The 17,775-nt window shown below is 45.6% G+C and overlaps 1 protein-coding gene across 1 annotated transcript in view; it reads right to left on the bottom strand.

The window, feature by feature from the left end:
* Nucleotides 1–17,033, bottom strand: part of ajap1 (adherens junctions associated protein 1) — a gene marked incomplete at both ends in the record, with an annotated part of 34,009 nt that extends 16,976 nt beyond the window's left edge. The window contains one exon of the mRNA XM_084184522.1: nt 16,262–17,033. Within this exon, the coding sequence (XP_084040648.1) occupies nt 16,262–17,033 (772 nt within the window). The remainder of the gene's footprint in view (nt 1–16,261) is intronic.
* Nucleotides 17,034–17,775: the final 742 nt, after the last annotated feature.

The raw sequence follows: 17,775 nt of genomic DNA, 5'->3' as shown, positions 1-17,775 counted from the left end.
CGTCAAGACAGTGGCCTTCCTGGGGTACATAGTGGCAGAGGGAAGTATCCAAATGGATCCTGCCAAAGTATCAGCAGTCACTTCATGGCCAGTTCCGGAGAACAGAAAGAAGCTGCAACAGTTTCTGGGGTTTGCTAACTTCTATAGAAAGTTTATCCGGAACTACAGTACCGTTGCTGCCCCTCTCACTGCTCTAACCAGCACCAAGCAACCCTTCACCTGGACCCCAGCAGCCGACAAAGCCTTCAGTACCCTCAAGGTGAGGTTCACCTCCGCTCCCATCCTCCAGATGCCTGATGTGGACCGGCAATTCATTGTGGAGGTGGACGCCTCGGATGTGGGAGTTGGTGCTGTGATTTCTCAGTGGGCTGCGGAGGATAGGAAGCTCCATCCCTGTGCCTTTTTCTCACGTCGGTTGTCCCCCTCTGAGTGCAATTACGACATAGGGAACCGTGAGCTGCTGGCTGTGAAGCTTGCCTTGGAGGAGTGGCGTCACTGGCTGGAGGGGTCCACCATTCCATTTCTCGTTTGGACCGATCATAAGAACTTGGAGTACATCCGCACGGCCAAACGGTTGAACTCCAGGCAGTCCCGCTGGGCCCTGTTCTTCACCAGGTTTAATTTCACTCTGTCATACCGGCCTGGATCACGTAACACCAAGCCAGACGCCCTCTCCCGTCAATTCCAGAAGGATGACACCCCCTCCAAGGACCCTGTGTCGATTCTGCCAAGTCCCTGCATCGTTGCAGCTCTGACCTGGGCTGTTGAGGAACAGGTGCTGGAGGCTCTCCGTAACCAGCCAGGTCCCAGCACTTGCCCAGCTGACCGCCTTTTTGTCCCCGAAGACCTGAGGTCCCAGGTCGTTCAGTGGGGACATGACTCCCGCCTAGCTTGTCACCCTGGCTCCACCCGCACTTACAACCTGCTCGCCCAGAGGTTCTGGTGGCCCTCTCTGAGAAAGGATGTACGGGAATTCGTCCAAGCCTGCCCCATCTGCAACCAACACAAGTCGTCCTGCCAGCCCCCAGCCGGATTGCTGCAGCCCCTGCCTGTGCCCAGACGTCCCTGGTCTCACATCGCCCTTGACTTTGTCACGGGGCTGCCCCCTTCAAGGGGCATGACCGTCATTCTCACCATAGTTGACCGTTTCAGCAAGATGGCACACTTCATTCCCCTCCCCAAGCTCCCAACCGCCAAGGAGACCGCCCAGGTGGTCCTGGAACACGTCTTCCGGATCCACGGACTGCCAAAGGATGTAGTTTCTGACCGTGGTCCACAATTCTCATCCGCTTTTTGGAAGGAGTTCTGTCACCTGCTGGGAGCCACAGTCAGTCTGACTTCCGGATTCCATCCCCAATCCAATGGGCAGTCAGAGCGGGCTAATCAGGAGCTCGAGAAGGCACTGCGATGCATGACTTCACGCAACCCCCACTCCTGGTCGCAGCAATTGACATGGGTGGAGTACGCACACAATTCTCTGATCTGCTCTGCCATCGGTATGTCCCCTTTCCAATGTGTTTATGGATACCAGCCTCCTCTATTTGCCAGCCAGGAAGAGGAGGTTACTTGCCCATCTGCACTTGCTTTTGCCCGTCGATGTCGCCGCACCTGGTCACAAGCCCGAGCCACACTCCTCAGATCCGTTGCCAGCTACACTACCGGGGCCAACCGTCGGAGAATTCCTGCTCCCACCTACCATGTTGGTCAAAGGGTGTGGTTGTCATCGAGGAACCTGCCACTCAGGGTGGAGTCGCAGAAGCTGGCACCTCGGTTCATTGGCCCATTCCCTATCATAAGAGTGATTAGCCCAACTGCTGTCCGGCTCCAACTGCCTAATTCCCTGAGGGTGCACCCCACTTTCCATGTGTCTAAGATTAAGCCCATCCATGAGAGTCCGCTGGTCCCTGCTGCGCCTTGTCCTCCTCCTCCACGGCTCGTCGATGGTGGTCTGGTTTACACCGTCCGCCGCCTGCTTCGGTCCAGACGGAGGGGTAGGGGTCTCCAGTACCTCATTGACTGGGAGGGCTATGGACCTGAGGAAAGGACCTGGGTGCCAGCTAGTCGGATTGTGGATAGGACTCTCATCACCGCTTTCCACCAACGGCATCCTGATCAACCTGCAATCCGTAGGGGCCGCCCCAGAGGGGTCCCTAACCGTCCTGCCCGCTCGGCTTCCTGTCCTGTGCCTGATCCTGTCTCGGGACCTGTCCCATCTCCCGACCACGGCCCTCCGGCTTCCTCCGAGGATGAGGACGTTCACTCGGACCGTTCGGAGGAGTTCTAGCCCTCCTCCGGCTCCCCTCCTCCCGCCCGGCGTGGTGTTGCTCTTGGGACTTCTGGGGCCGTCCCTTGGGGGGGGGGTTCTGTCATGAGCCTCTCACTCCACCGGGTTACCACCTTAATTTTCTTCCACTCTGCTCACCACTCTCTCTACTCAGCCTAACTAGCTCCACCTGTCCCTGCTCTGCTCTGCTCTAATTACTCTGCCAGCTGCGCTGCATTACCCACTACCTCTCCCAGTATTTTAGGCCCTGTCTTTCAGCTCTCCGGTGTCAGATCGTCTGCAAAGCTCACACCCGGAACCTGTTTGCTCGCGCTTCTGGCTCACCCTGGTTTTGTGACCCCGGACCTGCCTGAATTTTTGGATACTCTTCTGCCCCAGGAGATCCAGACCTGCTTCTGCCATTACGACTCCTGACTACTCTTCAATCCCGGTAACTCTGACCAGCCTTCTGCCTTGCTACTACGTATTTTGGATTTCCCTTGAACTGTACTGCTGCCTTGTTTCATTCCGCCCTGTTGTGTCTGTGTCTCCCCCCCCCAGGACTTCTGGACCACCCACCACCGGCTTCATAGGACGCATCGCTGCCACTGGGGGGGGCACAGACCCAGCACATTGGACGGGATCCCTATTACCCCTGGAGCCTTCATTCACTCCCTACTTCCCTTTTCCCTTAAGTTTTAATAAACTTTCTGGTGTGACGCAATTGTGGTCCTCTGGTCGTCTGTCTGAACCGTGACACCATGAGAAGCCTATTTCACTTCCTCAAAATCCCCAGAATGAATCTAAGATAACTCAAGAAATCTGTAATTAGTTTTTATATTTTTGCCGAGGATGTTTTAGTTGCGCAATTTTACATCTAATTAAGGTGTTTGGTGCATTATTTCTCAAGTAACAAAATGTGCGACGTGTTGTCAGATCTAAACAAAGTCGAAGCTGCTGGGCAGGTCTGTCTCACTGTCTATGCTATTGGATAGAGAGAAATCACCGCAGCTGTTCACCCCATGTTAGTGGGAAAATGGATATCGTCAAATCAACACCCAAACTTAATTTACACATTGTGACGCACAGATGTTTCAAACTTTTAGACGAGGCTGACTTTATGACCAAATCTATCCTACTTACACTTTGTAGTCAATTTTGACACAACTGTTTCTGCATCGAATCGATGCTTTGTAAAGGCAGTCACTTTTTAAGTACAGAAAGGGGATTGCCACCAATAAGTGGGACTACATCAGAGAGAGAACGTTTTGTGATGTATTCAACCGTAATCCCTCGCATGTCCTCCCCACTCAATTATCTGACTTGATATTGATGTTTCTTTATGCTGTCTGAATTTGTGTAAAACAAACAAATGACGTACACTGTGAATATTTGCTGTAAGAGATTACATTCTAAAATAGATACACCAACACCTCATATTTCTAGTTGACATTGGGTAAAGGAACAATTTGCTATCTCCTGACCTGTTTGGATGAATAAGGTTTTGGAGTCTAGCTAGCCAGTACAGAAACAACAAAAGGTTTTTAAAATGGTCGCTTGCCAGTAGTGCACCTTTCCCTCTCAGAGGAGATGTCAGCCATGAAAAAACTGAGCATTAGAAACATGAAGTAAAACAGCATCTGTTCATTCTGGCTACTCTTCATCTCCTCTTGGCCAAGTTTCTGTAAATCAGTAGGCTCGACTGTGCATGGCTGTCACCAGGCATCAGCATTTAAGTCTAGATTTAACACTCGGGAAGAAGATTCATTTTTACCCAGCTTATCGAGAGTCAATATAGAGTAATGGCAAGATTATTAGATTGCCATGGTAACCAGTGGGGAAAGTTTCTCTCTTTCTCTCTCTCTCTGTGCCTGAAGAGCCTCTCACTCTATTGTAGCCTATGCCTCTACAAGGCTCTCCAAGGTCATTAGTGGCGTGGCATTTGCCAAATTTGCACACCTCTTTAAGGACTCCAAACCTGGCCATCTGTGGAGATATGGGTTGGGGACCATGTGTGGTTAGGCAAAAAGGTTACATGGTATGTCTTTGCAACATAAATAAATATGCCAGAACACAGAATCACAAAAAAAGTGTTCGACTGGGACCTTACTCATAGCTATCCGTGAGCCAGAGAATTGTTATAAATTTTTTTTGAAAATGATTTGCAGTATATATTCAGGAACAAACTACCATGTGATGTTAACCAAATCAAGGACACACTTTTTCTGATCCACCAGGAAAAATGGGCAGTTGATATTTGTTTTAAACCTAAACTTAGAACGTGCACTCTCATCAAAGAGAACTACACCCCTGAACCATATGTCCTCCTGAACCTAACAAAAAGTCAAAGGTCAGTTTGTGCACAACTCAGATCCGGCACCCTCCCTCTGGCTGTAGAGATGGGTAGATTTAACAGTGTGCCTGAAGAGGAGAGAATTTGCCTTCTGTGTGATCTTGGGGAAATCGAAGACATGTTTTATTTGTCAAAGAAAATTGAAATAACCCTGAAGTATTCTAGGCAGAGGCTTGAATTTTGTTTCAGACAGGGCGTGTTTGAGATTGCTTAGTTTGTTCACAATGCCAGGAGGATAATGAGAAATGTACTGTTTGTGTAGTGTGGCTAGATGGTAGCTGTATTTGCCATGATTATTGTATGCGTATAAGTTGTAAAATGTTATTTTGTTTTGTAGTGTTTTGTAAGCCCATGTGGGCTGGGCACCGGTAGATGTATGACACTTAAATAAATCATATAATCATGTTCAATGACTATGTGCATAGGGCAGCAGTCGCTAAGGTGCACGGTTGAGTACCGGGTGGTAGAAGTGACTAAAGTTCAGGGTAGGGTACTGGGGATACATTACAGAAGGCTCAGAACGCATTTTCTGAGCCTACTGTAATGTATATAGCATGGTCCTTTTAGATAATAATAATATAATATAATAATATAATATGCCATTTAGCAGACGCTTTTATCCAAAGCGACTTACAGTCGTGCGTGCATACATTTTTGTGTATGGGTGGTCCCGGGGATCGAACCCACTACCTTGGCGTTACAAGCGCCGTGCTCTACCAGCTGAGCTACAGAGATAACAACAGTCCCTGTGCTTCGAGCCTCAGATCCTGCTAGTGTCTGGGGATGTTGAGGGTGGGTGAGTTCTCTTCTCCCAAGGCTCCCAGTGACCTGACATGCCTTCTGTGGGAGATAGCAGAGAATAAGGGAAGTATCTGTCCCCTCCTATCCCTCCTACTCCTGCCCCCCTCCAACAGTGGTTTTGTTTCATCAGCAATACTGAGCGCTGTTGTCTGTAGTTGGTAATTATACCTTGCCCGCAGGCGAGTGTGTGCGAGACATACATTTTATGCATTGTGAAAGCCAAGTAAAGTTTCTACAAGGCTTTGGCTGTGATTACTGCATGCATGTGTCTCTATCCATTTCCTCTTATTGCGTATCATACTTTTGAAAAATAAATATGTATTGTGTGCGTAGTCATAATCAAATGAAATATCACATTACCGGCAGCTCTGAGGGAACTATTTGAATCATTATGGTATTCATTATTCTCTGAAATACCAAATCAAACATTTCCTTTTGACTATAAATTGCCCATAATATGGAATGGGAAAGAGCAAATCACAATAATACTAACAAGCCAATTAAACTGACTATTGCTTTGAACACCTTACACTCGTGGATATTGGCCTATATGGATAGGGCCAAATGTAAACGTTTCTAAAAGAAAAACTATAAAATGCATATGCATGACCATGGTAGTAATTGAAAGAGAACACTTTGGAGATTATGGGGAAATTATCACACCAAAGGTGAGGACACAACAGTTCACCTGACACAAGACTGAATCCAACCATTATACTATTGAATTTATGTGTATTTTACATTTACTGTACTTTTTACAGCATTTGTCAATAATGAAATCGGAAAATACTCTGGATACATTCAATAACATAATAAGAATATTCATTGACATTTTGGAGTAGGTGCAAGATAAGAAAAAAACTATGACAAGGGTTTGAGTGAGATGTCTAACTGGTGCATCCAAATGGCCACACACATCTCCAAACTGTGCACAGTTCCTAAGTAATGTTAATGCACTTTTATGACTCAAGGAAAGAGCCTTCAACTATAAGGTACTTTTTTGAGCTCTCCTAGATTTATCATTGAGGAACTGAAGCAAGCACACTTGTATTTTTTGTTTCGAACACAGCCCTGCGTCCCCACCATCACACAATTACTGTTGTTGTTTACGGACTCCAAAAACATTCCATTATAAATTGCATTATGGGTCAGGTGGGCATCATTTGAAAGCTTATTCTATTGCCTACATGGCTAGCTAAGTTATAAAATAATATCTTACAGTGTTAGGCTTTCAAAAGGCACTTCAGACAAACAGATTGTAATTTTGGTGCGCATAGAATGGAGTCATGAGTGCGTGTTCCGCACTGTCTGAGACAAAATAGCTGAGTAGGTCCGGATGGGGCTGGGTTCATATGAAGTGCAAGAACTGTATGAGAGCACCAGCTGTTCCGGATGACTATGTGATCACGCTCTCCGTAGCCAATGTGAGTAAGACTTTTAAGCAGGTCAACATTCACAAGGCCGCAGGGCCAGACGGATTATCAGGACGTGTACTCCGAGCATGTGCTGACCAACTGGCAAGTGTCTTCACTGACATTTTCAACATGTCCCTGACTGAGTCTGTAATACCAACATGTTTCAAGCAGACCACCATAGTCCCCGTGCCCAAGGACACTAAGATAACCTGCCTAAATGACTACCGACCCGTAGCACTAACGTCTGTAGCCATGAAGTGCTTTGAAAGGCTGGTCATGGCTCACATCAACACCATTATCCCAGAAACCCTAGACCCACTCCAATGTGCATACCGCCCCAACAGATCCACAGATGATGCAATCTCTATTGCACTCCACACTGCCCTTTCCCACCTGGACAAGAGGAACACCTACGTGAGAATGCTATTCATTGACAACAGCTCAGCATTCAACACCATAGTGCCCTCAAAGCTCATCACTAAGCTAAGGATCCTGGGACTAAACACCTCCCTCTGCAACTGGATCCTGGTCTTCCTGACGGGCCGCCCCCAGGTGGTAAGGGTAGGTAACAACACATCTGCCACACTGATCCTCAACACGGGGGCCCCTCAGGGGTGTGTGCTCAGTCCCCTCCTGTACTCCCTGTTCACCCATGACTGCATGGCCAGGCACGACTCCAACACCATCATTAAGTTTGCCAACGACACAACATTGGTAGGCCTGATCACCGACAACGATGAGACAGCCTATAGGGAGGAGGTCAGAGACCTGGCCGTGTGGTGCCAGGATAACAACCTCTCCCTCAACGTGACCAAGACAAAGGAGATGATTGTGGCCTACAGGAAAAAAAAGAGGACTGAGTACGCCCCTATTCTCATCGACGGGGCTGTAGTGGAACAGGTTGAGAGCTTTAAATTCCTTGGTGTCCACATCACCAACAAACTATCATGGTCCAAACACACCAAGACAGTTGTGAAGAGGGCACGACAAAGCCTATTCCCCCTCAGGAGACTGAAAAGATTTGGCATGGGTCCTCAGATCCTCAAAAAATTATACAGCTGCACCATCGAGATCATCCTGACTGGTTGCATCACCGCCTGGTATGGCAACTGCTCGGCATCCGACCGCAAGGCACTACAGAGGATAGTGCGTACGGCCCAGTACATCACTGGGGCCAAGCTTCCTGCCATCCAGGACCTCTATACCAGGCAGTGTCAGAGGACTGTTCTCTCTGCTACCGCACGGCAAGCGTTACCGGAGTGTCAAGTCTAGGTCCAAAAGACTTCTCAACAGCTTCTACCCCCAAGCCATAAGACTCCTGAACAGCTAATCATGGCTACCCGGACTATTTGCACTGCCCCCCACCCCATCTTTTTACGCTGCTGCTACTCTGTTAATTATTTATGCATAGTCACTTTAACTCTACCCACATGTACATATTACTTCAACTACCTCAACTAGCCGGTAACCCCGCACATTGACTCTGCACCGGTACCCCCCTGTGTATATATTCTCCCTACTGTTATTTTATTTTACTTCTGCTCTTTTTTTCTCAACACTTTTTTGATGTTGTTTTATTTCACTTTTTTATAAAAAAATAAATGCACTGTTGGTTAAGGGATGTAAGTAAGCATTTCATTGTAATGTCTGCACCTGTTGTATTCGGCGCATGTGGCCAATCAAATTTGATTTGATTTGATTTGATCTATACCACTGGGTCAACGCAAAAAAATAAGATATAGCCTACTGTGGAAGTATGGCAGTTTCCCATTTCACTATGCCATACAGTGCCTTCAGAAAGTATTCACACCCCTTGAAGTTTTCAAAATGTTGTTGTGTTACAGCCTGAATGTAAAATTGATTAAATTGATATTTTGTGTTACTGGCCTACACACAATACCCCGTAATTTCGAAGTGGAATTATTTTCTCAGATTTTTACAAAATAATTACAAATGAAATGCTAAAATGTCTTGAGTAAATAAGTATTCAACCCCTATGTTATGGCAAGCCTTGATAAGTTAAGGAGTAAAGATTTGCTTAACAAGTCACATAATAAGTTGCATGGACTCCCTCTGTGTGCAATAATAGTGTTTAACATGATTTTTGAATGACTACCTCATCTCTGTACCCCACACATACAATTATCTGTTAGGTCCCTCAGTCGAGCAGTGAATTTCAAACACAGATTCAACCACAAAGACCAGGGAGGTTTTCCAATGCCTTGCAAGGAAATAAAAAAAAGCAGACATTGAATATACCTTTGAGCATGGTGAAGTTATTAATTACACTTTGGATGGTGTATCAATACACCCAGTCACTACAAAGATACAGGCGTCCTTCGTAACTCAGTTCCCGGAGAGGAAGGAAACCACACAGGGATTTCACCAGGATGCCAATGGTGACTTTAAAACAGTTACAGAGTTTAATGGCTGTGATAGGAGAAAACTGTGGGTATACTAACCTAAATGACAGAGAGAAAAGAGGGAAGCCTGTACTGAATGAAAAAATTCCAAAACATGCATCCTCTTTGCAATAAGGCACTAAATCAAAACTGCAAAAGATGTGGCAAACAAATGAACTTCATGTCCAGAATACAAAGTGCTATGTTTGGGGCAAATCCAACACAACATATCACTGAGTACCACTCTTCATATTTGTAAGCATGGTGGTGGCTGCATCATGTTATGGGTATGCTTTTCATCGGCAAGGACTAGGGAGTGTTTTAGGATAAAAAGTAACGGAATAGAGCTAAGCACAGGCAAAATCCTAGAGGAAAACATGGTTCAGTCTGCTTCCAACAGACACTGGGAGACAAATTCATCTTTCAGCAGGACAATAATCTAAAACACAAAGCTAAATATACACTGGAGTTCCTTACCAAGATCACAATGAATGTTCCTGAGTGGCTGAGTAACAGTTTTGACTTCAATCGGCTTGAAAATCAATGGCAATACTTGAAAATCAAATCAAATCAAATTTTATTTGCCACATGCGCCGAATACAACAGGTGTAGACATTACCATGAAATGCTTACTTACAGCCTTTAACCAACAATGCATTTATTTCTTAATAAAAAAGTACATTAAAACAACAACAAAAAAATTGTTGAGAAAAAAAGAGCAGAAGTAAAATAAAATAACAATAGGGAGGCTATATACAGGGGGGTACCGGTACAGGGGGGTATGTGCGGGGGCACCAGCTAGTTGAGGTAGTTGAGGTAATATGTACATGTGGGTAGAGTTAAAGTGACTATGTATAAATAATTAACAGAGTAGCAGCAGCGTAAAAAGATGGGGTGGGGGTGCAAATAGTCCGGGTAGCCATGATTAGCTGTTCAGGAGTCTTATGGCTTGGGGGTAGAAGCTGTTGAGAAGCCTTTTGGACCTAGACTTGGCGCTCCAGTACCGCTTGCCGTGCGGTAGCAGAGAGAACTGTCTATGACTAGGGTGGCTGGAGTCTTTGACAATTTTTAAGGGCCTTCCTCTGACACCGCCTGGAATAGAGGTCCTGGATGGCAGGAAGCTTGGCCCCAGTGATGTACTGGGCCGTACGCACTACCCTCTGTAGTGCCTTGCGGTCGGAGGCCGAGCAGTGTCCATACCAGGCGGTGATGCAACCATTCAGGATGCTCTCAATGGTTCAGCTGTAGAACTTTTTGAGGATCTGAGGACCCATGCCAAATATTTTCAGTCTCCTGAGGGCGAATAGGCTTTGTCGTGCCCTCTTCACGACTGTCTTGGTGTGTTTGGACCATGATAGTTCGTTGGTGATGTGGACACCAAGGAACTTGAAGCTCTCAACCTGTTCCACTACAGCCCCGTCGATGAGAATGGGGGCGTGCTCAGTCCTCTTTCTTATCCTGTAGTCCACAATCATCTCCTTTGTCTTGGTCACGTTAAGGGAGAGGTTGTTATCCTGTCACCACACTGACAGGTCTCTGACCTCCTCCCTATAGGCTGTCTCATCGTTGTCGGTGATCAGGCCTACCACTGTTGTGTCATCGGCAAACTTAATGATGGTGTTGGAGTCGTGCCTGGCCATGCAGTCATGGGTGAACAGGGAGTACAGGAGGGGACTGAGCACGTACCCCTGAGGGGCCCCCTGTGTTGAGGATCAGCGTGGCAGATGTGTTGTTACCTACCCTTACCACCTGGGGGCAGCCCGTCAGGAAGTCCAGGATCCAGTTGCAGAGGGAGGTGTTTAGTCCCAGGATCCTTAGCTTAGTGATGAGCTTTGAGGGCAATATGGTGTTGAACGCTGAGCTATAGTCAATGAATAGCATTCTCACGTAGGTGTTCCTCTTGTCCAGGTGGGAAAGGGCAGTGTGGAGTGCAATAGAGATTGCATCATCTGTGGATCTGTAGGGGCGGTATGCACATTGGAGTGGGTCTACGGTTTCTGGGATAATGGTGTTGATGTGAGCCATGACCAGCCTTTCAAAGCACTTCATGGCTACAGACGTCAGTGCTACGGGTCGGTAGTTATTTAGGCAGGTTATCTTAGTGTCCTTGGGCACAAGGACTATGGTGGTCTGCTTGAAACATGTTGGTATTACAGACTCAGTCAGGAACATGTTGAAAATGTCGCTGAAGACACTTGCCATTTGGTCAGCACATACTCGGAGTACACGTCCTGGTAATCCGTCTGGCCCTGCGGCCTTGTGAATGTTGACCTGCTTAAAAGTCTTACTCATATCGGCTACAGAGAGCGTGATCGCATAGTCATCCGGAACAGCTGGTGCTCTCCTGCATGCTTCAGTGTTGCTTGCCTCGAAGCGAGCATAGAAGTGATTTAGCTCGTCTGGTAGGCTTGTGTCACTGGGCAGCTCGCGGCTGTGCTTCCCTTTGTAGTCTGTAATAGTTTTCAAGCCCTGCCACATCCGACGAGCGTCAGAGCCGGTGTAGTACGATTCAATCTTAGTCCTGTATTGACTCTTTGCCTGTTTGATGGTTCGTCGGAGGGCATAGCGGGATTTCTTATAAGCGTCCGGGTTAGAGTCCCGCTCCTTGAAAGTGGCAGCTCTACCCTTTAGCTCAGTGCGGATATTGCCTGTAATCCATGGCTTCTGGTTGGGGTATGTACGTACGGTCACTGTGGGGATGACGTCATCGATGCACTTATTGATGAAGCCAGTGACTGATGTGGTTTACTCCTCAATGCTATCTGAAGAATCCCGGAACATGTTCCAGTCTGTACTAGCAAAACAGTCCTGTAGCTTAGCATCTGCATCATCTGACCACTTTTTTCTTAACCGAGTCACTGGTGCTTCCTGCTTTAGTTTTTGCTTATAAGCAGGAATCAGGAGGATAGAGTTATGGTCAGATTTGCCAAATGGAGGGCGAGGGAGAGCTTTGTATGCGTCTCTGTGTGAGGAGTAAAGGTTGTCTAGAGTTTTTTTTCTCCTCTGGTTGCACATTTAACATGCTGGTAGAAATTAGGTAGAACGGATTTAAGTTTCCCTGCATTAAAGTCCCCGGCCACTAGGAGCGCTGCCTCTGTATGAGCGTTTTCCTGTTAAGTTATGGCCTTATACAGCTCATTGAGTGCAATCTTAATGCAAGCATTGGTTTGTGGTGGTAAATAGACAGCTATGAAAAATATAGATGAAAACTCTCTTGGTAAATAGTGTTGTCTACAGCTTATCATAAGGTACTCTACCTCAGGCGAGCAAAACCTCGACACTTCCTTAGTATTTGATTTTGTGCACCAGCTGTTGTTTACAAATATACACAGACCGCCACCCCTTGTCTTACCAGAGTCAGCCGTTCTATCCTGCCGATGTAGCGTATAGCCCGCTAGCTGTATGTTGTCCATGTCGTCGTTCAGCCACGACTCGGTGAAACATAAGATATTACAGTTTTTAATGGCTCTCTAGCAATGATCAACAACCAACGACAGAGCTTGAAGAATTTGAAACATAATAATGTGCAAATATTGTACAATCCAGGTGTGCAAAGCTCTTAGAAACTTACTCAGAATGACTCATAGCTGTTATTGCTGCCAAAGGTTATTCTAACATGTATTGACTCAGGGGTGTGAATACTTACAGTGGGGAGAACAAGTATTTGATACACTGCCGATTTTGCAGGTTTTCCTACTTACAAAGCATGTAGAGGTCTGTAATTTTTATCATAGGTACACTTCAACTGTGAGAGACGGAATCTAAAACAAAAATCTAGAAAATCACATTGTATGATTTTTAAGTAATTAATTTGCATTTTATTGCATGACATAAGTATTTGATCACCTACCAACCAGTAAGAATTCCGGCTCTCACAGACCTGTTAGTTTTTCTTTAAGAAACGCTCCTGTTCTCCACTCATTACCTGTATTAACTGCACCTGTTTGAACTTGTTACCTGTATAAAAGACACCTGTCCACACACTCAATCAAACAGACTCCAACCTCTCCACAATGGCCAAGACCAGAGAGCTGTGTAAGGACATCAGGGATAAAATTGTAGACCTGCACAAGGCTGGGATGGGCTATAGGACAATAGGCAAGCAGCTTGGTGAGAAGGCAACAACTGTTGGCGCAATTATTAGAAAATGGAAGACGTTCAAGATGACGGTCAATCACCCTCGGTCTGGGGCTCCATGCAAGATCTCACCTCGTGGGGCATCAATGCTCATGAGGAAGGTGAGGGATCAGCACAGAACTACACGGCAGGACCTGGTCAATGACCTGAAGAGAGCTGGGACCACAGTCTCAAAGAAAACCATTAGTAACACACCACGCCGTCATGGATTAAAATCCTGCAGTGCATGCAAGGTCCCTCTGCTCAAGCCAGCGCATGTCCAGGCCCGTCTGAAGTTTGCCAATTACCATCTGGATGATCCAGAGAAGGAATGGGAGAAGGTCATGTGGTCTGATGAGACAAAAATTGAGCTTTTTGGTCTAAACTCCACTCGCCATGTTTGGAGGAAGAAGAAGGATGAGTACAACCCCAAGAACACCATCCCAACCGTGAAGCATGGAGGTGGAAACATCATTCTTTGGGGATGCTTTTCTGCAAAGGGGCCAGGACGACTGCACCGTATTGAGGGGAGGATGGATGGGGCCATGTATCGCAAGATCTTGGCCAACAACCTCCTTCCCTCAGTAAGAGCATTGAAGATGGGTCGTGGCTGGGTCTTCCAGCATGACAACGACCTGAAACACACAGCCAGGGCAACTAAGGAGTGGCTCCATAAGAAGCATCTCAAGGTCCTGGAGTGGCCTAGCCAGTCTCAAGACCTGAACCCAATAGAAAATCTTTGGAGGGAGCTGAAAGTCCGTATTGCCCAGCGACAGCCCCGAAACCTGAAGGATCTGGAGAAGGTCTGTATGGAGGAGTGGGCCAAAATCCCTGCTGCAGTGTGTGCAAACCTGGTCAAGACCTACAGGAAACGTATGATCTCTGTAATTGCAAACAAAGGTTTCTGTACCAAATATTAAGTTCTGCTTTTCTGATGTATCAAATACTTATGTCATGCAATAAAATGCAAATTAATTACTTAAAAATCATACAATGTGATTTTCTGGATTTTTGTTTTAGATTCTGTCTCTTACAGTTGAAGTGTACCTATGATAGTAATTACAGACCTCTACATGCTTTGTAAGTAGGAAAACCTGCAAAATCGGCAGTGTATCAAATACTTGTTCTCCCCACTGTATGTAAATGATATTTGTGTATTTCATTTTCAATACATTTGCAAAAATTTCTAAAAACATGTCTTCACTTTGTCATTATGGGGTATTGTGTGTAGATTGGTGAGAAAACACAAATATTTAATCCATTTTGAATTCAGGCTGTTACACAACAAAATGTGGAATAGTCAAGGGGTATGAATACTTTCTGAAGGCACTGTATGTTCAATGACATCATCCTGCTGTACATATAGTACTGTATTGGCATTTACCACATCTAGCCAAATGTCCATAAACCACAATGTCTTGAGATGTTTTAACACGTACAGTTTAGTGGTCAATATATTCCAGCGGACCCTTTGGTTGCCCTCTGCAGTGGGAACATGATTGTCTGACATTAATGTAAATCTACTAACTGGGAAAAGTCAATTAACATAGTGCTAGGTCATACACCGTTAAACATGACTCTGGTTTTATGGCCACCTGCATAGTCCATTTAAGAAGCCGAGCCTCTTCGTTGATTTAATGAAATGGTAAATCTAATGTGCATAGACAGTCAACTTCATGTGTTCGCGGCATGGAGAGACTTCACCATAAAATCACACATTGCTTTTGTGAAGAAGTACATCAAATGGACAGTAATTTTCGGTAATAACATTTAAGCCCTAAATATGATCTACAACATAGTGTAGAACTTACATATATATTTCATCATACCATTGTACCACAAGCATTTGGTAAGAACTATTTAACAATGCTCTACCTGCAAATCACAATATATTCTACACTTATCAAATCAGTCATACAATGGGTGTATAAACGAATAGACCTACAGTGCCTATCATAAGAAATCACCCCCCTTGAATTGTTTTCACATTTTGTTGCGTTACAATAATTCATGATCTATGGCAAGACTTGAAAATGGCTGTCTACCAACCATCAACAACCAAGTTGACAAAGCTTGAAGACTTTTGAAAAGAATAATGTGCCAATATTGCACAATCCAGGTGTGCAAAGCTCAGAGACTTACCTAAATAGACTCACAGCTGTAATCGCTGCCAAAGGTGTTTCTAACATGTATTGACTAAGGGGGGTGAATACTCAAGATATACTAATTTTTTATTTTTCATAATTGTTTAAAAAACATTTAGAATTTTCCATCCACTTTGACATTAAAGTATTTTGTGTAGATCGTTGACAAAAAATGACAATTAAATCCATTTTAATCCCACAATAAAATGTAAAGAAATCTAAGGGGGGGTGAATACTTACGATAGGCACTGTATCTACAGAGGTATAAACATGGCAGAAGCCTATTCTGAAACCACAAACTGTTGAATAAAACAGTTTGCTCTTAGTCACAGCTCCTTTAAGTTCAGGGGAGAGATTAAGTGTCCTAAAATATTAATTGGCCGATGGTTAGGGAAGATGTGCTTTGAATAGTTGAACAATTTTGAGGGGCCCATCCCTCTCAATACCCTAGATATGTCAAAAGGAGAACATTTACATCACTGAATGATATTTCACTTCTTTTACACAAATATTCAACCCACTCTTTACTTATCTGTCCCAGACAACAGCACTTCATGCCAAAATCTTGCTTCTCACAGTTAGCAATTGGTGTATAATAACGTGATATACTCCTGCTGTCTTCCTGACTAGCCTTGACACGCCAAATCCATCTGCACTCCTTGCAGTAGGACTATTATTCACTTAACAGTGGAATGCTTAACAGGATAGAAATACAGATGAAATACTTTCAAAATAGCATGATAGAAAACATAGGAAAGGAGTTTTACCTGGTGTGTCTCCGTATGGCTTTGGTGGTTTGACAGTCTCCCCTAAACTGACGCTGGCCTTGGTGGTGCTCAGCCTCCTAGGGTGCGGGGTGGTCACCACCGCGAATGTCCTCTGGGGGCTCTTGGTGGTGGTGGTGGTGGTGGTGGTAGTAGTGGTGGTGGCCACAGTAGTAGTCAAGGCCTTGGTGGACAGCGTGGAGTTGGCCGCTGTTTTCCCCTCACCGTCGTCAAAGTTGTCCTCCGTCCCTGTGGGTCCCCAGTCGATATATCCGGCCACCGTCGTGGTCCTGCCATCCTGAGATTTGTCGTCAGCGTCCCATTTCAGCTGTCTCCTCGCCCTCCGTAACAACCTCACCACGTCTGTTTTGCTCCCCCTGGGAAGACCTACCGCTGCTGCCGACGCTGCAGAATCCCCCGCCTCGGTGGATGTGTATTTCAACCGGCACTCCTTACATGGCTGTCCTTTGTGTGCCAGTCTCCTGTACTTTTGACCCCTGACCTTTGGCCCTGGCCCTCCCCTGCTGTCCGGTAGTGGGACGGGGTTGAGGAGCCGGTGCGCCAGAGTGCTTACAGTCCTCCAGTGGAGAATGTTGGGAGTATCCCAGAGGGGCGCCGAGCGGGGCCGGGGGCGAGGCACAGGTTTGGGGATGAGCTTGATCCCCAGGCCCTGACTGAGGGGGCTACACAGGGAGAAATCCAGGGTCAGGTGGGTCATGGCCAGGAGGATCCACACCCGACGCCCTAGACAGCTCCCCGGCCGTAGAGCAGACATCAGACTGGGGAGAAAAGGAGAGAGGCCATTTTAGATTTGATGTTGGTGCACATTTAAAACCAAAAGTGATAGTAGTAGTTTTGTAGAAGAAGGATTGGTTTCCCAGACATGCATTAAGCCTAATCCTAGACTAAAAAGCACTTTAGGCCTAATCTACATCAGAAAACCAGCCCAAAGTGTTTTCTAACTGTGAGATTGTCATCACAGAAGTTACGTTGATGAAGGTCTAGTTACCTACACAATGAAACGGTTCTAAAACGTATATCGATGTAACATTGTGTAGGTCCGCATCTGTATTCCAGACTGACCTGATTCTCCTCTCAGGCAAAGTTCTGCTCTCTGACTAACTAAACTCTGGCAAATTGAACTCCGATAATAATTAGTTTAATGGAGCACCTGAAATGACAAATGTCAGACACTAAATAAATAGTGTAATACATTTTAAAAGATTAAGGCTTTAACCTACTGCTTTGTGCTGTCAAATGCAGCAAGAACTTATCCTTGATTTTACAAGTTTACTTCTTCAATCCAGTCATGATTAACTGTAAAAAGAAAAGGTCAGGCCTAGTTTAGCTGATCATAATATTCAGCATAGAATGTCATCTTGATTCCCAAAGGGCAATTTGATTATGCTGCGAGATAGCACTGAAGGGTGTCATATAATATAAAGTCAGAATTAGACATGGCTTGATATTGAATAAGAAAACTTAAAGGTAGACTCAGAGACACGACATCAGCGTGC

Source organism: Coregonus lavaretus, assembly GCF_964263955.1.
Source record: "Coregonus lavaretus genome assembly, chromosome: 20".
Classification (NCBI taxonomy): domain Eukaryota; kingdom Metazoa; phylum Chordata; class Actinopteri; order Salmoniformes; family Salmonidae; genus Coregonus; species Coregonus lavaretus.
The sequence above is the reverse complement of the archived record's forward strand: the minus strand, read 5'-3'. Positions and strand labels throughout refer to the sequence as shown.